At 41.7% G+C, this 22,352-nt stretch overlaps 3 protein-coding genes across 6 annotated transcripts; 2 read left to right on the top strand and 1 right to left on the bottom strand.

Moving 5' to 3' along the window:
* Positions 1-716: 716 nt before the first annotated feature.
* LOC129599272 (decapping and exoribonuclease protein-like) lies at positions 717-7,453 on the top strand. Of its 4 annotated transcripts, none has more exons than XM_055497464.1 (9): positions 717-1,282; positions 2,518-2,629; positions 2,772-3,278; positions 3,353-3,426; positions 5,616-5,748; positions 5,880-6,134; positions 6,199-6,340; positions 6,713-6,818; positions 6,877-7,453. In XM_055497464.1, exons 3-9 carry the CDS (start codon positions 2,971-2,973, stop codon positions 6,921-6,923), a joined length of 1,065 nt encoding a protein of 354 aa, XP_055353439.1. In that variant the 5' UTR covers positions 717-1,282; positions 2,518-2,629; positions 2,772-2,970; the 3' UTR covers positions 6,924-7,453. The 4 variants fall into 4 exon arrangements, with proteins under 4 accessions (XP_055353439.1, XP_055353440.1, XP_055353437.1 ...); XM_055497465.1 differs by having other exon boundaries at positions 2,482-2,629; XM_055497462.1 differs by having other exon boundaries at positions 2,518-3,278.
* A 2,225-nt stretch (positions 7,454-9,678) lies between these two features.
* LOC129599263 (sodium/hydrogen exchanger 9-like) lies at positions 9,679-16,166 on the top strand. Its single transcript, XM_055497453.1, is given in 8 exon segments — positions 9,679-9,874; positions 9,994-10,146; positions 10,923-11,059; positions 11,062-11,412; positions 12,092-12,364; positions 13,086-13,544; positions 14,406-14,485; positions 15,125-16,166. Coding segments are annotated over 8 exon segments (2,058 nt in total). The 5' UTR covers positions 9,679-9,815; the 3' UTR covers positions 15,671-16,166.
* A 614-nt stretch (positions 16,167-16,780) lies between these two features.
* LOC129599284 (CTD small phosphatase-like protein 2) lies at positions 16,781-22,065 on the bottom strand (the record flags this gene model as incomplete). The annotated part of the gene is made up of 7 exons (XM_055497496.1): positions 16,781-17,659; positions 18,245-18,470; positions 18,944-19,200; positions 19,332-19,440; positions 20,026-20,473; positions 21,359-21,538; positions 21,603-22,065. Coding segments are annotated over 7 exons (1,878 nt in total), but the record flags the coding sequence as incomplete, so codon positions are not given.
* Positions 22,066-22,352: the final 287 nt, after the last annotated feature.

Here is a 22,352-nt window from a genome sequence, read left to right as displayed (position 1 = left end):
ATGCATGCAAAATAGTCCATTAACGTATGCACCTGCACAATGTGCACGTGCATACGTTTGCTGCATCCACATCCACCACCACTGATATAATATACAGATTAATAATATATAATCTGTAAATAAAAATTATTACTTAAGGTATACTATTGGCTTGTGTTCCACCTTATGCATGTCGCCCCTTCACGCGGTGTCGATTGGTAGTGACACCAGGCGCCGCCCGGGTTTATCGATAAACACAACCGGTACTGTACTTTTCGCAGTTCGCACAAAACCATGTTTTATCAATCAAGTTTCGAAATCTCTATTCCCGCAAGCCGATCGCTTTCCAGGAGAGGGCTCCGTGTTCCGTGAAATGGATCCTGTTTGAAAAAGCGTGCTAAACTGGGGCGGGATCGAACTACGGGAATGAGAATAGTGCCCGTACATTCCGTGCCCGAAAACAGTCGCGGTATTCGCACTTCCGGTGTTGCTGAGTGTATCGAGCCACTGTCAGCACTGCATGACTCGATATCGTGCTTTTCTAGGGTAGCGCCACCGTAGTGATACTATTTGGCGTTGGTGTATGTATAGTACACAAACTTGCAAGACCGATGTACACCAGCAGCCCCGAACGCCTGGTTGATCATGCGTTTGTGTCTCAGGTTTCAAGTTTTGCGCGTGCCCCGCGGGGTTGTCAACCGGTTTTCTGCTCATGAATTCAAAAGAAATTCATCTGAACTGATCAACATTAATTTGTGCCGCGGCTGGTTCGTAATTAAGGTGTTTCTTCGTGACAGGGTGGCAGATCTTGCCGATGTTCACGAGCTGAGAGAATCTGTTAATTTGATACCAAATTATTAAATAAAAATATAATTTTAATCCTGGTCATATAATGCTATACGCGCAGGAAACCAGCTACGATGGAAAAATCGCAAGTATGCTCTCGTGGACGATGTTCGATAATTTTGAGAAATGATTGGTTTAGTTATCCACGTGGATTATATTTTGTATGGAGAACACCAAGAATTCGCAAAAATTACCAAGAATTCAAAGTGGCGAAAATTACTGTGTCGGCAAATGTACCGTACACAGCAAGTTGATGAAATTACAAGAACTGCCAGTTTATTCAGATCGACGAATCGAAGCTTTGAATTCCACCATGAAATTCATGCTGGAATTTGTGTTTGGAGACCCTGATTATTCCGGGAGGATGCATCGGGAGTAAAATACTACAATTTCAACTTTGTTTGCTATTTCTACCGCAAAAGGTCATAAACTCGCAACGAACATGGAGTCGGAAAAGGTGATAATTAATGAAATATCAGTGCGGTCAATATTGTAAAAAACGTTTTTCAGTGGTTGTATAACAAAATTCTTAATTCCATTACAAAATGCAAGTCATAGCATACGTACATATACTCACCGGGAACATCTAATAGCGCACACCGGGAACAGGGAGCGGGAGCACAAAGACGAGTTGATTGGTTTAGCCGGCGACGTTCCCGCGATTGTAGCCGTTACGTACACAATACAAATTTTAGAAGGTTTTTATCGTACAAACAGAAGTGGGATCAGCTACGTAAACGTTTACGACGCGTAAGTACAGCGAAAAATAAAAATTCATGGATTACGCCAAACTCCGTACCACGGCACGCTTCGCCACAGTGTATAGTGCATACGCGGTACGCGCATTTCGTATGACAGATGTTCGCCAAATTCAAATACATAGCAATATTAAGGAAACTATGAAAATATGTCGGAGAGGTATCCAATTTTTTATTGTGGTAATTACGTATATCCCTAACCAGACATTTTTATTTAGCAGTTAGCACATTAGAACAGCGAACAATTAACTCAAAAGTAAATTTACTGTATTGCAGCTAATATCACTCATATTTGTTTAATATTTATTGTATTTTACTATTGTTTCGGTCACATAATTTAAATTTTTAAAGAAGAAAAAATCATGCTTCCCCATTTCCTGATTTATAACGCGCTTGATGCTGTGTAATAACCAGCGCAAATCAACAGGTGGAACGATATACCGAAACCGGTAAAGCAGCAGCACTGCTCACCGCTTCCCTGTACTGCACCGACTATCGAGCTGAAGCTCCACTTAATGGCTGAACAGGGCGTTATGTAACGAGCTGCAATTACATTCCATCTTGAGCTAGATGGGCACTGGGCACTGGCAGTATCAGGAATTAATGTCTCCAGAAGACGCTCGTGACCTTTGTTAGGGATATCGATTTATAAACGTCCTTAACCGCTCCCAACTATAGCGGCAAAACTATACGCGCCTGCTGAAATTTCTGTGCACAAGAAAACGTGCCCCGGGCAACCTGTTGCATGAGTCAGCACAACGTTGGGTTGGTACAACGTCTGTGACGTAGTTTATGAGGGAAGATGAGGCAGCAAGATATATTCCCCCTTGTCCGTAAAGGGACACGTATAAAGAATATCCATGTTCCTCCTGAAAATAATCGTAGAATTCTTATCCAGGTTCATATTCACCTGCACTGATTTGCAAAATTTCAGCTAAGAAGAGCAAGGAGTGCAATTGTCTCCATCGACAATGGCAATCACATCTTCCCATTGGAGTCACCTGGGAAAAAGTGTGATGGAACTGATGACGGCGCTGCAGTCGACGGTTCGTAAAATCTTCGTGACTTGCGTTTTCCGGTGCTGGGTAGAATTATGAACAGTAGGAACACCGTGGTACCTGGTTTTGAATTGGTTAATTATTGGAAATTCTCGAAGATTGCCTGATATATCACTATCGATTTCGTCAGATCGGTAGACCTGTTGCTTTCTTTGCGGATTACGTGGTAAGCAAGCCAGAAGTGTCCTTATATCATCTTTTACACACGGAAATTAACCGTGATTGTGACGGACCCGGACGGAGTGTTTTGCTGCGTCGGAAGCGGACGAGTACGTCGGAAGCGGATGAGTACCTCGTTACGTACGAGCGGACGAGTTGTGCGGTGAACGATGGCTGCGGAACTCCCGGAATCTCCGAACCCATTAAGCTGGAAAATTCAGCTAGATGGTAATATCGTCGGCATTGGTATGGCTTTGGAAGTTGGAACGGCTGCATCTGGAGAAAATCCACCAGCTTGTCCGCCAATCGTCCGACAACACGGAGAAGGCGACCAAAGTCATGTTACCGGACTGGAAATAGATCTGAATCAGGGATACGATCCGGGCGTCGAAAAGTCATGGACTGCTGTGATGTACAGGCATTTAATGCTGCTGTTAAACTGGATGGCAGCACATACTTCTTACTTCCGTGACGCTGCGTACGTAATACGCAAGGGCTGTGCAGGTTTTTCTTTGCAGGTTTTTTGCTATCTCATATTACGTTCATTTACAGGCCGGAAATTGTTTGCTGGAACGGGACATTAAAGGAAATCATGATGACTGCGTTTAATCGACGGACCACGAATGGTAAGATACACTGAATTACAGAATGTTTGCAATCTTTTATAGAGTGTTTACAACCTTTCATAAAATATTTTTAGCTTTTTCTGTGCTGATTCTATTTTTTAACTTATTTTACTTAAAATAGTTCTTTGTTTACTATTTCCTTCGCTTAATTTCGTTTCGAGCAAACTAATTTGCGAGGCACAGGAATTTTGATACTACACAGGCTCTTCGAGAAGCACGTACGGTATAAATGAGGCAGCATCTGCGCGTGCTTTCAAAGATATACCCTGTATGGACGATTCATGTCACTCCGAAATTGGATACATTATTTTTCTATACGTATTTATTATATTCTCGCGTATTCAACTGGTATGCCTGCGTTTTCTGCCTGTATTCCGACTTAATATTATCCGCTCCGCATCCGTTAAATGTCTCTTTGCAACGGGGCCATGTTTTCACGTGTATTTCACCGGTATTCTTGCGTGTTCTGCCTGTTTCCCACCAGGTAATCCGACTAAGACAAACTAAGAAAACATAAGAAAAACTCCAGTACCGGAGGAATACGGAAGAATATACAGGCAAAACGCACAAGAAAACTGGTGAAATACGCAGGAATACAGGGCCCACTGCAGAGACACTTGATGGATACAGAGCGGATAAAGCGGAATACAGGCAGCACATCCACGAATACCGGTGGTCCGGTGAAATACCCGGGAATACGTAGCAAAATGATGTGTCGAATTTTTGGAGTGGTACGACACGAGCCGTAGGTGCTTTCTACATAAAATCCGTTAAAAATCCCCGTTGGATTCAGAATCCTTTTCCCGTCCGTACAATCAAGAGCGGTTTATCGGTCGTGGCACGTGTATATCGGGAAATTTCGGAGGTTCCATAAATTTTTTGAAAATTGAGCGCTATAAAACTTATAGACTACAAATTTGGACCTCCATTCAGAATCGTTTTTGGTGTTATTTTACTCATCCTACACACTTGGCAATTAATGTTAGCAAGGGATGGGCAATCAAGAGACCAGAATATTCAGCGTAAAAAGTGTAACTATAAGGGGATATTATTGAAATTTTTTTCTCGGCAGTAATAAATTAGCTGAGACATTCGATGTACTACATAACTTTGCTGTTAAAATCGTTGTGTACGAGTACTCTAGATATGGACGACTTCGTACACGGCAAACTTTCCCCGGCACATGTTTTTGATGTGTATCTCACCCTGTCCCCGATCCTCACAGTGCAGGTCTGTATGCTCTACGTATGTTTCCCATATCCTCTAATTTATCAGACCCTTTTCTGTTTCATTGCAATATAATTTATCATATATCTGCCGTTTCCTTTATGTAGCCCGCAAAAGAAACGTAAGAAAACCTAAGACATCTAAGAAGCTCTAGAGCATACATCGAGGATCCACATGCAGAGGATACGGAAAGGGAATTTGAGTTATTGTTAGAGCATTGTGGCCGTGGGATACGCTAGTAAAACAATTACCACTTTATCAAATCGACAAGTGCCTGTACATATCGTAAACCAAGCGATGAATTCTGTCATTGATGCGTACAAACTTACCATTAGTACGCACAAGTGCATCCCGCGGTATTCTACCGTTTTTTTCTTTAAGATTTCTTGGGGGAGTATACGGGAGTTTACACAGAGATGAGAGAATACAGGAAAATACGATAGGATACGGCAGTGAAACAAATTGAGGGCTGGACAGCTGGGTGCAGTAACATGCACTTTAATAGAAACATACACAGAGGATGCTGCAGGTGTAAGATACTGTGGATACAAGAAAATAGGGATGTTCTGAAAACCTTTACGTTGAAAATTTTGAAGACGGGCGCATACCCGATACTTCTCCTACCCTGCTTATATTTAAATTTCTTGGAACTTATTTCACTCATTTTTCTCGCCAGCGTGTACAATTCATTTAGCTGCAGATAAAACAAATGTAAAAATTAACAGAGTATGGGAATGCACGGAATCATGGCCGCGCATGTATACCAATTGTATAGCATGCATCGGCACTTACGGTATACGTCTACGAATGCATGATTTTAATATCTATACAGTATATCACGCTGTAATCGGCAATAGCCATAAAAATAACAACAACTGCAAGTGCAACCATTGCTTTACATTATTACATAATTTAGTAACGCATCGATGAAACTACATATAATGAATGGGCATTATGTACAGCCAATGGATGGAAGATCGACGTTGTCCTGATCGACGGAGTGCTGTACATGGCACTGAACGGGTACACGCACCCGGGAAACACACGCAAGAAGTCGGAGGCTGATTTGGAATACGAAAAGCGTTGTGAACACCGGTACGACGTGTATTACGCTGTCACAGAAGTCTGCCCCAGCACGATATCGAGCAAATAACGGGCATTGGGCAACGGTCATTATTCGAAGAAAACCTATTTGATTCAGTATTGTCAGAGTTGTTTGTGTTTAGCGGGTCCGTATATGAGGACGTGATGACACGTAATACAGGAGAGGCAGCGACTCTAAGCCATCCATTGAAGGACAAGAGCAGCTTTTATTCGTTCCTGACGCGCCGCATCAACGACATCCGCGTGATGTTTGGAGCGGAGGTGGACTGCCGCGATCCGGATGTCGCCGGCACGCCCGCGAGTTATATCGAACTGAAGGCTACGGCCCATTGGAAAGCGACCGCCAAAACCGTATCTCAATGGAAATGGACGTTTTAGTGAATCTCGGGATTTTGCATCTTTGCGTTACTGTTGATGATAGTCGTTTTGTTTGCGCTACAGCCAATACAAGCTGGCGAAATACTGGGCCCAGGCGTTCATTGCTGGAATGACTAAGGTGATCGTTGGTCTGTGGGACGAAGCGGGAGTACTTGTGGAAACCCGCGAGTACGATACGAACGACATCGCCGTGCAGGCCAAAGCGGTAAGACGCGTACGAGTACAGTACATACTTCTTATGGTCTTTGCCTGCATGCAGCTTATGGCCGATGATAATTAGCGGTTGCTTAAAATACATCGCGCCATGATTATCCCATTAAGACAAAAAAAATGGAAATCGGTTGGTAAGTCCGCGGTACAAAAATTTTATAAGGAAGCCAATAAATAGTGTGCAACAGGACACATTCAGTGCGCATAAATTCCCTTCCCTTGGCTCGGGGAAAAGCGCGCGCTATTAGCAGCATTTGCGCTATAATGAAGTAGGCTTAAAAATGTAAAAATATGTTTACGTTCAATGTGTAGATATCTATACAAATATATACGGTCATTACTAATTTTCTTTGTAATAATTTGGCAGGAGGCCATGGCAACATGGAACCCAGAGGAAGGCATGGTGTTCCTTGGCCTGTTTCTGAAACATGTGCGCGATACCGTGACCAAGGATTATAAACAGAAAGTCCAGTGTACGCGCTGACCAATCAACGCCGCTACGAGCGGATAACATGCAAAATTTCTGTGCAGGGGGGTGTACACGTTCGAGTGGTGTGCCGACAACAAGGACGAAGTGACCGGAAATTTCCTTCCAGAATCCGACCAAGACAGACAAGACTTTACCCAGCAGGTCCTTCGTGGCCTGGGCCGGCCGACGACAGTAGCGAAACTGCGGAGCGCCACAGGAAAAGGAAACTAACCCTCCTCACTTTCCCACAGTTACTCCAGAGTTAACAACGCGACTTAGATATGTGACGATTTGCTCTTCTTGTCGGTGCATGCTTTGGCATTTTACCCGGTAACATTTTGCTGCTCGGTGACTTAAAACATTAATGCGTTTTTTACCTTTGTAACTTTTAACACTCCGTTTAAATGCTCTCCCAGCAATTGATACTTCGACTTCCTTCGCAAACCAATCACTTATACAGTCATTCTTTTTTTACGGGTCAGTACATCTATCAACCATAAGCACGAGGTACTGGTGACTGTCATGTACACGTTAATAGTAAGTGATCGGTTTACGAACGAAGTCGAAGTATCCGTTTTATATTCAGTAGGAAAGTTGTGCAGCGGTTTATGGATAATTTTTAATAAATGTTCGACGTTGCGCGTACAAGGTACTTCATAAATATTGCACGTGATTACACTATTGCACGCACAAGCATGAGAAACTGTTCCCTAGACGGGGGCCGCGTTCCCGCGCTGGATTTTTATGCTGATATACGCTGGCGTAAATATTCCAGTACTCGTGCTCGCCGGTTAATAAAATCAATAAAGAAAACACCGCGACAGTAATCGGTATTTTGCCTTTTTATAACTCCAGAGAAGAACGAAATTTTGGCAGATTTTTAAAGTTTAAATTTTTTAGCCGTTAAACTTGCTTTCTTATTGCTCAGCTAGGTAGCAAAAATAAACATTTTTGTACAGTGTCAGCACTCCAAAATCGCCGGAATATTCATCATGGTCACACACCTACTCTTTGGCAAGTTTCATGCAAGTTACTTGTTTTCTTGAATCGTATACCGAGTATATCTTACTGTATCCTGACAGTATATTCTCTGTGTGCTTCCTGTATGTTCCCCCACTTTTTTTCCGCTTTCTTAACTGGTTGCCGTATTTTACACCAGATTTCTGAAGAATTCCTTAAAAATGCGTGTACGGTGTACATGCACGAAAATTTCTTTTCACGCACTCCCGAACACTTTTTTAGATCGTTTTTTTGCATTTTTTGTCCTTATGTTCACCTACCTGCAAAATTTTAAAGAGATCGGTCCCATAATTAATACGACGTTTGGCACACCGTCTTCAGTTAAACTTTTTGGAATTCATTTTCCCCATAACCTTCCTGTAATATGTATGGTTCTTCTGGTTCTCGTGATTTCCTTTCTTTACATACTTTCTATCTTCTATCTTCTCTTACCTCCTAGCTACGCTTCTCGACTTTCCTATTCAGTTCAGTTACTCCCCATCGTGCTACGATACTCGTACTGACAATAAAGTTACGATACGCATTCACACTACATACCCTAACTACACTTCCCAATCAAATGTTGGGCGAACAAACGGTTTTCTCACCCTTGTAGTTTGTACTAAGCTGTCCTAGTATACAAATGATTTGGTTACTCGTACAAAGGCATAAAAAAAGCTGTGCAAAATTGTGTTTGGGAGTGCACGAAAGTGAAAGTTTCCGTGGTACCTTAATTAGTGCCATATACTGCATGGGTCAGGCCATGTACCCTTTAGTAAATTAATTTTAAATATTGTTAACGTAATTTCATTTTTAATTAGCGTATGCGTACCACACACTATTCGCTCAGTGTATTAATGTTTATGAATCCCAAATGTATTTCGCTGTCTGCAGCTTGGTGGTTGTAATTATCATTTACAAAGTACAAGCATGTAACGCAACATCAATTACAGTGGACTGCGAAAACCTGTTACTTTCGGTCCGCGACCGAATGACCAATCCAAATAAATGGCCAAGACCAAATGACCAACAAACAGGAAACGTGCAAGAATTCGAACACTTGCACCTTACGCATTTCCCAACGAAAACCGTCAACCGATATCTCAAACGAAAGAGAAAACAATTTCAAAAATTTCGATACCAAATACGTCACCCTTCAGGAGATTTACCAGAAAATTCGAGCCATTTTAGTTTGCCGTAGACAAAGCATACGATTTCCGTGTGAAAACTGAATCCAAACCGTGGATTCAATCCTATGCTATGTCTACGAGAAACTTTACATAAATGCGTCGATTTTCTCTTAGATCTCATAAAAAATCACTTGTTTGGTATAAAATTCTTGAAATTTTCTCTTTCGTTTGAGATATCGGTCGATGGTTTTCGGTGAAAAATGCGCAAGGTGCAAGTGTTAATACCAGCAGGCCGACGGCCAATCACGAATTTGCCTGTCTGAGTACAGAAAAATGCTTGGTTACGCGCGTTGTAACACCTTTTCGCAGTCCACTGTACATGTACTGCAACAATTTAGCAATTTTATTGCTTAGAGAGCGAATTTCTCGCGTTTTTTCCTGGCTCGCTTCGGCCGGTCCATGATAAAACTCAACGGTAGTAGGACCGAGAGCTTCCTATCGTCTCGAAAGGAAAAAATTATTTGGACACAGGACACTGTACAGTGTAGAATGTAGACGTTATACTGCGTTGCTCGTACAGCTGTGTGATAAACTGGATGATTCACTCGAAATACCTGGTTTAACAAAATAACTTCCGCCGTCTCTGAGCAGCCTTATGCCACCCCGGGCGGCGGTCGCTTCAGCTAAACGCAACACGCTCCGCGCTGGCAGTTGAAAAGTGAAATGGCTCGACTACTGTGCCTGCCAGTCTTCATTTTTCTGACGTGTTTGACTGTTAGCAATAAAAAATGTTATTGTGGTGGTTATCATCGATTACGTAGCCCTCGCTATTTACAAAACACATCACCATCTTTTTTGATTGATCCGTTATAATGGCGGCGTCGAAAGGTGTCCCTATCGAGATCCGCACAGACGAACACGAGCTGGAAAGGTAAGGAACACGTGCTGCACACTATGCATTCATGCTGATGCATGCATTCTTATGGCGAACACGTTCTTCCCTACTCGTGATCCATGAGCTTCGTTTACCCACTGCTTCCCCTTTTACAGCCATCGCGTAGACTCGCTGAACATCCTCATCTACCTGATGCTGCTGGTGCTGACCGTGGTGACGGTGTGGATCTTCAAGCATCGTCGTTTTCCCTACATCCACGAGACTGGTCTGGCTATACTCTACGGACTCATCGTCGGAGCTATCATCAAGTGAGTTCCCCCTTCAAAACGCTCATTCTGTTACTATGTTGTATAAAAAATGTCTCAAATAAAATTAGCGTTACGAACGGGAAAAATTATAATTCTTAGCTGCAGTTATTTAAAGCACTGAAATGGCAACTTGCGTGTTCGCGCAGGCTCTCAGCCATTACACTACGATTTTCTCCAAATGCCATATCATACATGCCCACCGTTGCAGCAACTGTATTAATAATAATTCTGTGTTCTCGTGTTCAGTCTTGTTAATATTTAACCAAATCGTAGATTCGAATTTTCAGATTACATTACAGCGTCTACTGGTTTCTCGACATGTAGTGAGCAAGAATGAATCGTCTTTTTTCTTACTTTACAGTTTACCGCGTTGGCGAATGGCGTAAATATCATCTAAATTCCAAGTTGGCAAATGTTGATTAATTTTTAAATAAATGACAAATCTAGCGTTAAAAATGTACGAATTTCTAAAAATTCGAAACATTAACAAACGTTTGGGATTTTCAGGATTTGTAGTATCGCCAGACGCCAGATATGCCCAATTATCTAAATTATTAAAATTTAAAATAAATTATCAAGATTATTTACAAAATTAAGAAAAATTTGATGGTACCGTACACGTACATACACCGGCTCCGCGACGGAAGCAGTTCGGAAGTTTTTTACAATAAAACAATATAACTGAATAAATGGACAAATAAAGCTAATTTTTATTATAAAAAAATATCAAACAAATTAATATAATTAGAATGTAAATTTTGACGGTGCCGTTGCAGGTACGCCGGCTCCGCAACGGAAGTGACGCCCATGTCCGTCCAACTGGTGACCCTCCCGGTCCTCCCCGCCCCGGCCAGCGTCCTCCCCCCAAACGCCTCCACCCCGCCCACCACCACCGCCCCCCTCGTCCAGGAGGTCCCGCTGCCCCGGAGACGGTGTACCTGGATCTGCAGGTGAAGAAGAGCAACCCCGCTCGCTGGGAGAACCGCACCTTCGAGTACCAGTTGCGCGGCGAAGTGCACCGCGACGTCACCAAGGACCGGATGCTGCAGCAGAAGGCCACGTTCGACCCGGAGATCTTCTTTAATATTGTCCTGCCGCCCATCATCTTCTCGGCGGGGTATAGTATGAAGCGCCGGCATTTCTTCCAGAATTTCGGGGCGATTTTCACCTTTGCGATCTTCGGGACGAGTATCTCCATTTTCGTGGTGGCAGCGATTACCTTCGCATTCACGCGGCTGATGCCGTCGATGTCGTTCACTTTCAACGGTAAAACCGCGGAAAATATGTATTTTAATTTTTAGTTATTTTAATCATAAGTAATTTTTAGTTTGAGCTTAACAATTTAATCTGTAATTTAAACTTAAATAATTCATTTTATTGTAGCGTCTGTTTTTTCGTGCTTATCAAATGAGTTAGCTTTGCATTCAGCATTTCGCTGTCGTATTGTTTAAAAATAAATAGCTTTTCAAATAAAAGCGCCACTACATCAAAGTGTGAAAAATTAATCCTTAACCGAAAATGAAATTAATACCCAACATTAGTTTTGCCAAACGCCAGTTCGCACGCTACGTTATTTCATCGCGTTTTTTTGGAGCCATTGCACTACGGTACGCTCTGCAAACTTTATGTCCGTCTTTGCACGACTAATTTATCTTCTCTCAGTAATTATTTTGGGTGTTTTTTCAGTGTTTAAAATTCAATCATTTTAATTAGTGCAAACCTGCGGAAGCATACCGATAACTGCACTGGCTGTTGCTGCTTAAAATGCTGAGTACTTGTCTTTTGTTGTTTGGTCTATTCCCGGTTTCCGTTCATTTATTATTTGATTTGTGATTGATCTGAATATCAGCAAAATAAATTATTTTTTTACATAACCAATCGCTTTTAGGTTTTATTTGCGTTTTACTTAAGACTTTATCGAACTTAAATTGGTTTTAATTCGTAGATTGTTTGTTTTTCGGCTCGATTATTTCCTCCACCGATCCCGTGACGATCCTAGCTATTTTTCACGACATCCGCGTGGATGTGACATTGCACGCCATCGTGTTCGGCGAGAGCGCCCTCAATGACGCCGTGGCCATCGTGTTCGCCAACTCCGTGCAGAACTACGCTAGTCAGTATCAGGAAGGTGAAGACTTCCAGATGGGGGCACTCTTCAAAGCCTTCGGGAATTTTTTCGGGGTGTTTTTTGGATCGTTCGCCACGGGCGCTGCTTTGGGTTAGTCAGCTATCCTTTATCAACAGTGCATAATTATTTTTACAAAAACTTTTCGGGATGCTCATTTCCGACTTTTCATTTTAATTTAATTTTCGTTTTTAGAAACAAATGCACAGCTTCAAAACGGTTTAGTTTTCATTTTTGATAGTTTCTCTTCTTATATAAGTATTTATTTAATCTAATATTTTTATAAGTGCTTGGGCTTTTTTTGAATGTCGAGGATAATTAACTTTGCAAATGCAGTTGGCGTTATAAACGGGAAAAAAAACAGTTTTCTGGTCTGAAGTCATTCAAAGCACTGAAATGGAAATACTTTCATGAATTTTAACAGAAACTTGGCGGTCATTGTGGAATGATCGTAGCAGAGTGGCTCACTGATTGACTGGTCGTCAACATAGCTGGCAGTTTCTTGAATAATTAGAAAGCGAAGTTGACTCACCAATATTTTTGTCAAGAAATTACGTTGCAATTTTTTTTCGAATTTTCTGAATACGTAAATCCAATGGATTTTTTATTAATATCATTATTAATATTTACGGCAATTTTTAAAAATATGTTTTGTTAATTTGTGAGTTTTTTATAAATAATTTGGTTTCTTCTATTGGCTTTTGCCTTTTAATAGTCAGATAAATTTGCTCGTACTAAAATTGTCTTGAAATAAGTTTTTGTAAGAATCCAATAAATTTTGTAAATTAACTTCTAATTTTTACGGAATTTGCAGGTTGCGCCACGGCGTTATTAACCAAATTCACGCGTCTGGCCGATTTCCCGCTGCTGGAAACGGCGCTCTTCGTCATCATGTCGTACAGCAGCTTTTTAATCGCCGAGGCGGCCAACCTGACCGGCATCGTGGCGGTGTTATTCTGCGGCATCTGCCAAGCCCACTACACCTACAACAATCTATCCAAAGTCTCGCAGGACCATTCCAAGTTCTTCTTCGAACTGCTGAGCTTCCTGGCGGAGAACTTCATCTTCTGCTACATCGGCGTGTCCATGTTCACCTTCCCCTACCACTGGTTCTCCGTGACCTTTATCCTGGTGGCCTTCCTGGCGGTGATTTTAGGAAGAGTGTGCAATATTTATCCGCTCTCGGCGCTGCTGAATCTCGGCCGGAAACGCAAGATCCCGCTGAATTTCCAGCATATGATCTTCTTTAGTGGACTGCGCGGGGCCATGTCGTGTAAGAATACTGCACTAGAACATCTTCGCAATCTTCACAGAATAATTGTTTTCCGATTAGTAGTAAATTAAATAATTTTTAATGATAATAAGTGAATTTAATTCTAGTAATTTTCTTGTTTTCTCACTATTTTTGTGATTTGTAATTATCATTTATCTGAGGGTAGTCAAAAAATTTTTTCAGTTTATTGTTTTGAAGATTTATCTGCATTTTGAAATCTGGATTAAGGGATTAATCTGGGTTGCATTTTGAAATCTGGAATTACCTGCATTTTCAAATCTGGACTTTGAAATTCATTTTAAACACATTCGGCAATAATTTGCCGCTGTTTCTACGAGTGGATTGATCGTAGTGAAGTGGACTGACTGCTGAAAACGATTACAATTTTAACAAAACGGGCTACCTGAATAATATAATATAAAAGCTGTTTATTTCACGAGTTGTGGTTTTTTTAAGTAATTTTATTTTTTTAATAATTTTGTCAGAATATTTAATGAAATAATTTTTATTAGTTTAATAGGTTGAAATTATTCGCAGAAGCGCAGTATGATTTTGTCTTGCTTGTGCAATTATTACTTTCAAAAGCCTGCAATTAATGTGTGACTGTTGCTTCCTGCAATTTTTTCATCATCATTTTCATGATTTTCGCAGTAATTTGGCGGTCCTTGTGGATTGATCGTAGTAAAGTGGCTGTTGCTCCAGAATTGCATTATTACGTCTCGTAGCAGTCGAATTCTTGAATAATTAGAAAACAAAGTTGACCCACCAATATTTTTGTTAGGAGGTTTTTATTGATTTTATTTTGAATCCAGGTTTTATGGAAACTAATCCCATGATTAAATAAACGTTATTTCCTTGCAGTCGCGTTGGCCATTCGCAACACAGTGACACCAGCCCGGCAGGCCACTCTGACCGCCACATCCATCATTGTCATTGTCACGGTGAGTGTTTCTGTATTTGTATCATTTTTTTATAAGTAATATAGTGATTTTAATTTACCCGTTTGGCTTGTATATTCGTGTGTATGGAATTTTTAGTTAATTACAATAAATAGCTACTTTTCTGATCGAAGTTTGTCTTACTGCTTTCCAATTGCATGACTCTACAGCTCTCTATGAATTTTAGTAACTTTTCTTGCTTTTAGTAATTTAGTAATGCATTGATTGTAGTAGTTTATTCACATTATTCTCGGTTTATTATCAGCTTTTTATTACGATTTCATCTCGAATTTGTCGTAAATCTTTTACCTACCTATTTATGTGATTTTTTGTTCGAAGGTTTTCGCATTATTTTTGCTTTTCCGATTTATTGTTATCACTTCGTTGTTTAGTTGTTTGTTATTCTTCGCATTGTTTTTAAATTTTTTCATCAGTATTTTTCCCAACATTTTTCCTCGAAATGCTTAAAACTGTATTATCACTATTTGTTTTTTTTTTAATTTTTTATTTGTATTTTTGTTACTTGGAATTTTGTTCTGCTTGTATTCGTGTTGGTTAACGCACTTTATGTCCAGTGTATCTGTATGTCTTCGACTTTTGGGAATTTCTTCCCAACAAATTCATACAAAATGCCGTACATAGGTAACCGCCGCCGGCGCGACCGCCCCGCGTCTCGTCAACTTCCTGCGCATTCCCTCGCGCGTCGCCGACGACTCCGAGCGGCGTCTCTCCACCACCCCCTCCCGCCTCAAAGACGGCGCCGAGGACTCCACCGACTCGCAAGCCTACGGCAGCCTCCCGGGGCGGTCGTCCACCCACCGCGAGAAAACGTTGGCCGCGCGTGTCTGGCGCTCCTTCGACGACCGCTACGTCAAACCCTTGTTAACCCACTCGCGACCGACCCTAATGGACACCTGCCCCGACTGCTGCAGTCCGTTGACGCGCCTGCTGACGTCATCGCGGCAGTTCGGGCAGGAACGGTGGCGGACGACGGTGGACGAGGAGGAGATGCTGGAGGAGGAGGACGGCGGGACGCCGCTGCCGCCCCACACCGCCCCCGGGGGGTTGGAGAATCGCGGGATGGACGAGGAGGCGGGGAGCTCCAGTGGGAGTGGGCACCGGGCCACCCAACCGCGGGTGACGCCGGGGTTGACGTCGCCCTTCGACACCAAAGATCTGCCCGTTTAATTGTGAATTTTCCATAATTAATTGATTTTTTATTCCGTTTATTTGGATTAATTACCTAGATTAATTGATTTAATTAATTGGATTTATTTAGTTGATTTTTTGTATAATAACAAATTAACTGAATGATTTTAAATTAATTAGATTAATTGATTTGGATTAATTACCTAAATTGATTTTCATTAACTGGAATTTTTTGGTTGATTTTTTATTCAGTAGTGAATCAACTGAATAATTTTGATGATTTAAATTTGATTAATTTCGGTTAATTGGCGTAATTAACTGGGAGTTAATTGGTGAATTTATATTCCACTATATTCTCACTGTGAAGGGAAGCCGGTGCGAGATGGGGATGTTTTTTCATGTGTTTTTTTCGTCTGCATTGGGACTAGTCAAAAATGATTGTTGATATGGGAAAGCGCGAGCAGCTATGGCATAATCTGGCAGTCTTAATTGTTGCGATTGATGTACAGTGCGTAAAAGGAATAAATTGTCGTCATTTTCGTTCACCGAAAGAACCGGCGCTGATTTGTGTGAATAGTCACGTATTTATTTGTGAAGTGCAGTTTCGAAACTGGCAAAAGCTCACAAAACTTACACATTTATCAGGCGACAACGATATTACTTCCTAGGCAGACCGAGCGCATTGTAGTGTAAGGGCTCCGTACGCCTTCAGATTTAGCGTGAAGTATCGTAGCTTATTAACGATTTAACGTTATCAATATGTATGATTCAGTCTGGAACTTCTCAAATCTTCATGCAGTTTTTGCCGATAACGTTGTCGTTAGTTTTTTGTATTTTAAAAATAATGCAATAAAGCAACGTAATATCGAGCAAAATTCACCGGAATATCGAGTAAAATTCGCTGACATTATATTCGCAATTTTAATTAATAAAAACAAAAAAACTGCGGTAGAGCGGAGTGCAGGCTATTTGTAAGCATTTTATTCTGAAAGAATTTTGTGTTCTGAAACTTTTAAAATTATCAAGCAATTAGACTTTAAGATCGACACAACCGTTAATATTATTATTATCGACAAGCCGTAATAATTACCGGAATTTTACAATATAAAAAACGGCAAAATTTAGCGGGAATAACGCAACTGGTAATCATTTTCCATCGAACACGAATATTTACTGCCGACACCAAACATCGCGCTAACCATCACTCCCCTGTATTATTAACCAGCAGGCAGCGAGAAACTATTGTCAAACATCGCCAAAAAAAGAAAACTAAAAATCTGTAAAACCAAAAACCACAGCGAACAACCCGCCACCAACGCAGGCTGCTAAAACCTAAAAAAAAAGACTTACAGAAGAAAAGAACGCCACACGACACGAAAATACACCAATAATTCTCCAAAACTCTACATAAGCACAAACACCATTAATCCGCTGATTTTAAGGCCCTTCTCCGAAATAAAATATCCCAAAAAAACCGGGGTGCAGCCGAAAACGAAAAAACTTCTCAATAAATCCGCTGAAATAAAACTGCACACACACACTTTGTAGTCAAAAACTCCGCTTTTTAAAACAACTCTCTCTCTCTCTTTAAACACCGTACGCGAAAAAGAAGGCGAAACATCCGAATAAATCGAAATAAAATCCCATCTCCTGTATTTCCTTCCGCTTTTCCGTTGTAATACTGGTCCGAGGCAGTCCACCCGAGCAATCCACATCCCCTTCACTCACTTCCATCCATATTATTTAATTCCATACAATTCCGTCCAAAATTGCCGCTTTGTGTTTGAATTAATACTGGGAATAATCGTCGGTGTGTCGTCTTTGGAATACTCGTCAAGATTCCGTCGTGTCCATGGTGTCGCACAGCGGCGGCGGCTGTGTGAAGCTGGAGAAGACGGGCGACGCCGGGGCGGACATGGTCCAGACGGGAGTGCTGGGGTAGTGCTGCGAGTAGTAGGTGTCCACGTGGTTCTGCAGTTGGCGGTGGATTTTCAATGATTCCCGGATCACGCTGCGCACATCCACTTCCTACACCAACGGCGCATCGTCGTCAAACTAATGCTTTTTAATGATTTAACACTAGTCTGCAAGTACCGACTTTTTTAATTTATTATTAATATATTGCTTATGCCTTAACCGTATTAAATGCATTATAAACTGCATTAAAAATGCAGTTCAACTGTATAAAATAATAAAACCAAAAATTTAATAAAACAGGAAAATTGATTAAAATAAAGTAAGTAAATGAATAAATGTTTTTTATTTGTTTCATTAATTTTTGGGTTTACCACAGCCTTGCATGCTTTTACCGACGTACACCGTTAATTAAAATCACCCCTTTGGCTTTTTTCCGATGAATGATCCACACTTTGGCACAATTTTTTGAAAATAACATAACTTGGAATTACAAAAATACCAATTCTACCCATACGGTACCATTAACTGCGATCACCACGGAAAACAAGTGAACCTCCGATCTCATTGAAATGGCCAACAAAGGTCATAAGTACTCACTACACTACGATCACACGGTAATTATGTCAGCTTATTGGCTACCCATTCTGCTTATCATTAATATATTACGCGCATTCCAAGTTTTTCTACCGACTGTACCTCGTCATCGGCGATGGCTTCGAGGAAGTCGGCCAGCGCCAACAACTCCCGGTCGTCATCGTCGCCGATCCAGCTGCGGATGGGGATGCCGTTCTCGATCTGGAAGGCGAAGGAGGCGATCTGGTTGTCGACGATGATCATCTTGGACAGGTCCCGCGCGAAAATGGACAGATCCTTCACGAAGGAGCAGCCCACGGGGATGCAGTGGTCACGGTAGAACCGGTATCTGCACACAAACAATTATTAAATTATTCAATTCAAAACTGGAAAAATAAACGACACTAGTAAATTGATATTTATAATGAATCTTCATAAGTAAACTAAAACCAATAAAAAAAGTAGCAATTAAATTCTTTAACGTTTTTCAAAAAATCCAAACAAGCAAAATTAACATCAGTAATAAATCTGCACAAAAATTAAAACTAATAAAAGATTATTCAAAAGAATGAATTAAAAATTCTTCAGCAATTAAAAAATAATTAAATGCACAATTATTTTTAATTTGAGAAAAACGTAGAGATCTAACAGTGAGAACTCGTTACTACAGTGTACAGCCTCGATGCCACGCGCCTCAAGAACGCCAATAAGACCGGAGTACTGTTTGGTAGGGATTACACATTTATTTTAGTTTCGCAGTTCTCTTAATTTCAGTTCTATGATTGGATAAACCGGAAGTCGTTCAGTGTTGGGGTGGCATACTTGATAAGAGATCCATCGGGGTCCAGCAAGTCCAGCATCTTGGAGGAGTAGCTCTTCATGGAGGCGGTGAAGACGACCACCTCGAAGCGGCGCGCCATGCGCGTCAGGAATTCCTTCACAAACGGCCGCAGTCGGGCGAAGACCGCCAGCTCCGGGTTCTCCCCGCTGCCGCCCGACAGATCCGGCACGCGCACCGTAAAGTGGTGGTCGTACTTGGCCGGCGGGTCGTTCGTGAAGCAGTGCACCAGCGTTTCATCCTGTCAAGCGTCGCAATTCATTATCACAATTACACTCATAAATTAAAAAACTAATACTAGGATACTGTAACATTTTAATTCCAGTATTGACTGCTGCGACAAATATAACCAACAACTTTTTCTAAGCTTACCAAATCCAGAATCAGTGTGAATTTGGGACAGGATCGTGTCTTTGGAGGGAGCAGACCCGGCGTTCGGACGGCCGGCGACAAACGCTGCACGGTGCGGAAAATCTCCGTTCTGCAAGCAGAAAAACATTTGTTTTTACTTTCCACGGTTTTCCGTTAACTCATGCAGTTTATAATTAATCCAATCGGTATTATGTGTTCGAAGTGCTTTGGCTGACCAAATTTATTCGTTAATAACTGCCACAATTTGCTAGCTACTGCACTAAATGACCATTGCATTATTTTGCTAAATAACTAGATTACTAATTAATATTATTTCTGTAATTATTTGAATTATTAAATGTTACTCTTTTATCTCGCTAATTTTATTAGTTATTAATCACTACCATATTTCTATAATTTCTTGAGTTCTCAGTTACTGTGCTAATTCGCCAATTTCATTAGTTATTAATTACTACTATATTTCTGTAATTTTTTGAGTAAATTAATTCCTCTATTATTTCATTAATTAATTTGCTTTTCACCTCTATTATTTCATTAATTAATTTGCTTTTCAATTACTGCACCATTTAGTTACTCAAGTGACCGCCGGGTTAAAAAATTATTATAATTTTTACCAGAAATAGCTTATAATCACCATTTCTTTATGGCTAATCCGTTTGTGAACGAAAACATATATTTTCCACTGAAAACTTACACAAATTCCAGTTCGCCGGCGGACGCCGTATACAGGTACGTCGTGGTGATCTTCTGCGTCGTAAACGTCATCCCGCCGCCGGCGTCGGCACTGAGCGTGGAGCGCTCCTGCTGCAGGACAATCTCCTGGCTGATGGTGGCCGTGGAGTCGTTGAGGACGCTGTGGCAGTGCAGATCCGGCAGGCCGTTGCTGGACACGTGCGACTCGTCCGCCTGGCTGTTGTCGGCGCTGATGACGTCGTCGATGTCCTGCAGGAACTGCGGGATGTCCTCGCGCTCCGCGCTGCCGCACAGCAGGGTGTGGCTGACGTGACAGTCGGCGGTGGCGGGCGGGGCATCCGCCGCGGGGGGACAGTTGTCGGATGTCGGGGTGAGCGGTCGTTTGGATGGACTTCCGGTTGCGGTAGGTTCTTCCGGAGTCTCCTCGCAAAAACCAGCATCAGCGAAGCCTGTGTAAAAGAACGTTGAATACATTCGTTGCCAAACAGTTCAACTGCATACTGACAAAACTTCCTTCTTTTTGTTAGGTGAACTGACGCGTAGAAACTCGGCAATAATCTTGTCAGTCAACAAGAGTTTGAAAATAATTGTTTCAACATAAAGCAGTATGTTTGTGTGGTAAACAAAATTTTTGTTTGTATTATAATTCGCGATTTATGCAGTAAATCTTAGTGGTAAAAATTTCGTGAGGCTGCATTTATTTAGATTTTAAAGTCTTTACATGGGATTTTCAAAAAGTATTAACCATCACTGCGTATGGGTATCGACAAAATTGTAGAACAGTGACTCTTCTCAGTTATTCGTTCGTATGGTTCTGTGTGAAGAGCGCAGTGGTCGATACTGAAATTTCGAAATTGTGAACTATTTTTCATTATAATTAGAAACGGCGTTAACCGTTACAAACAAGTAAAAATAAACCCTATAAAAACATCCTACTGTTTTTTCCCCATAAAATAAGATAGGGTAAGACCGGTAAGTTTTAGTTTTGTTAAGAATTAATTGCATTTACTACAATTTATTAAAAATCATTTTTAATGCTTTTAATCTTTCTCTGTCCTAATTTTCTACTGTAGATAAATAACTATTTTCGAACCCACTAATTTTTCTTTCAAAGTGACTATCAGATTATTCGTTAACTGTATTAGTCATTCGTTTATTAGGCAATGGAAACAAAGTAAAAAGCGTTGAAAAATGAATCAAGCGGCAGCAAATGTCAGCACAACATTAATTTAATTAATTTCTTATTTAATGCTCTTTAAATTTGGAAATCTGGGTATTTTTCTATCCTAAAACTGATGAGATGATTAAACAAGTACTTAAACTGTAGTCCGTACCTGTATCAGGATTGTTTTGTGGCTCCGAACTGACCACCGGCACCTCATTCCCCGTCGACAACGGCGCCAGGACACTCTCCGCCGTGGGAATGCTCCGCGACACGGCCACCGACATCTCCGAGCCGCTGGCATTGGAATCCTCCGAGTCCGACGTCCCGGTGGCCGAATCGATGCCACTATCTGCAAAAAGGGCAATTTATCACGCTGTCGACCCTGGCGAGGGTTTCCGGCAGTGTTTTCTCACCGCGACTGGACGTGGAGGTGCGCTTGGGCGGGAACGTCAGCCCCGCACACTCCCGGGCTCCGCCACCCCCGTCCCGAGCAATCGGGCGTCGGTGGGGGAGCGCGACCGCAGGAGGTAGTTGTGATTGACCGTCGGCCGGTTCCGGACCCCCGTGGGCACGCAGCCCGTCCGCCGGGGCTCCGGTTTGGAGCGCGCCGGGATCTGGCGCGGGGTGGTGGTGTGGCGTCGCCGGCGGGTCTTCCCCACCGCCACGGGACGCCGGAGGGGGCCCCGGGAGACCGGGGCGGGATGCGTGCGGCGCGGCCGCAGTTGGCGACGTTCCGGGAGGGACGCCACGAGGCGCGCCGTGGTGTGGCGGGTGCCGCCGCCGCTGCGGGATTGCGAACACGCGGCCATATTTGAGGAGTCGATTGCCGCGGAATTTAATAAACAAAGATTCGACTGGGAAGTGCAAACTCCACTGTCATCCTGCGAAACATGCCGACGTCAACAAAACGCTTCAAGATGATACATATACAAGATTACAAATTTTTTTAACACAGGAGTTTTCTGTAATATTTTATTTATATTTCTTTATTTTAATATTTCAATTTTTTTATACTTTTACTTAAGTCTTAAATCTTAATTACTGCATACAGTATACTAAAATAATTTTCCTGAGCAAAGTTTTTGTGTGAATTTAGCGACGGTGCACTTGTACAAAAGATGCTTTGAGAAAATTTAGAAAAGAACCAGAATCTGAATTCGAAA

Source organism: Paramacrobiotus metropolitanus, unplaced genomic scaffold (genome assembly GCF_019649055.1).
Source record: "Paramacrobiotus metropolitanus isolate TYO unplaced genomic scaffold, Prichtersi_v1.0 Parri_scaffold0000142, whole genome shotgun sequence".
Classification (NCBI taxonomy): Eukaryota; Metazoa; Tardigrada; class Eutardigrada; order Parachela; family Macrobiotidae; genus Paramacrobiotus; species Paramacrobiotus metropolitanus.
The sequence above is the reverse complement of the archived record's forward strand: the minus strand, read 5'-3'. Positions and strand labels throughout refer to the sequence as shown.

Coding starts and splice junctions, on each gene's coding strand:
- LOC129599272 (XM_055497464.1), top strand. CDS start 2,971: ATGGCTGCGGAACTCCCGGAATCTCCGAACCCATTAAGCTGGAAAATT. Junction 5,749..5,879: donor GAAAAGCGTTGTGAACACCG/GTACGACGTGTA, acceptor GTTTGTGTTTAG/CGGGTCCGTATATGAGGACG. Junction 6,341..6,712: donor TCGCCGTGCAGGCCAAAGCG/GTAAGACGCGTA, acceptor ATAATTTGGCAG/GAGGCCATGGCAACATGGAA.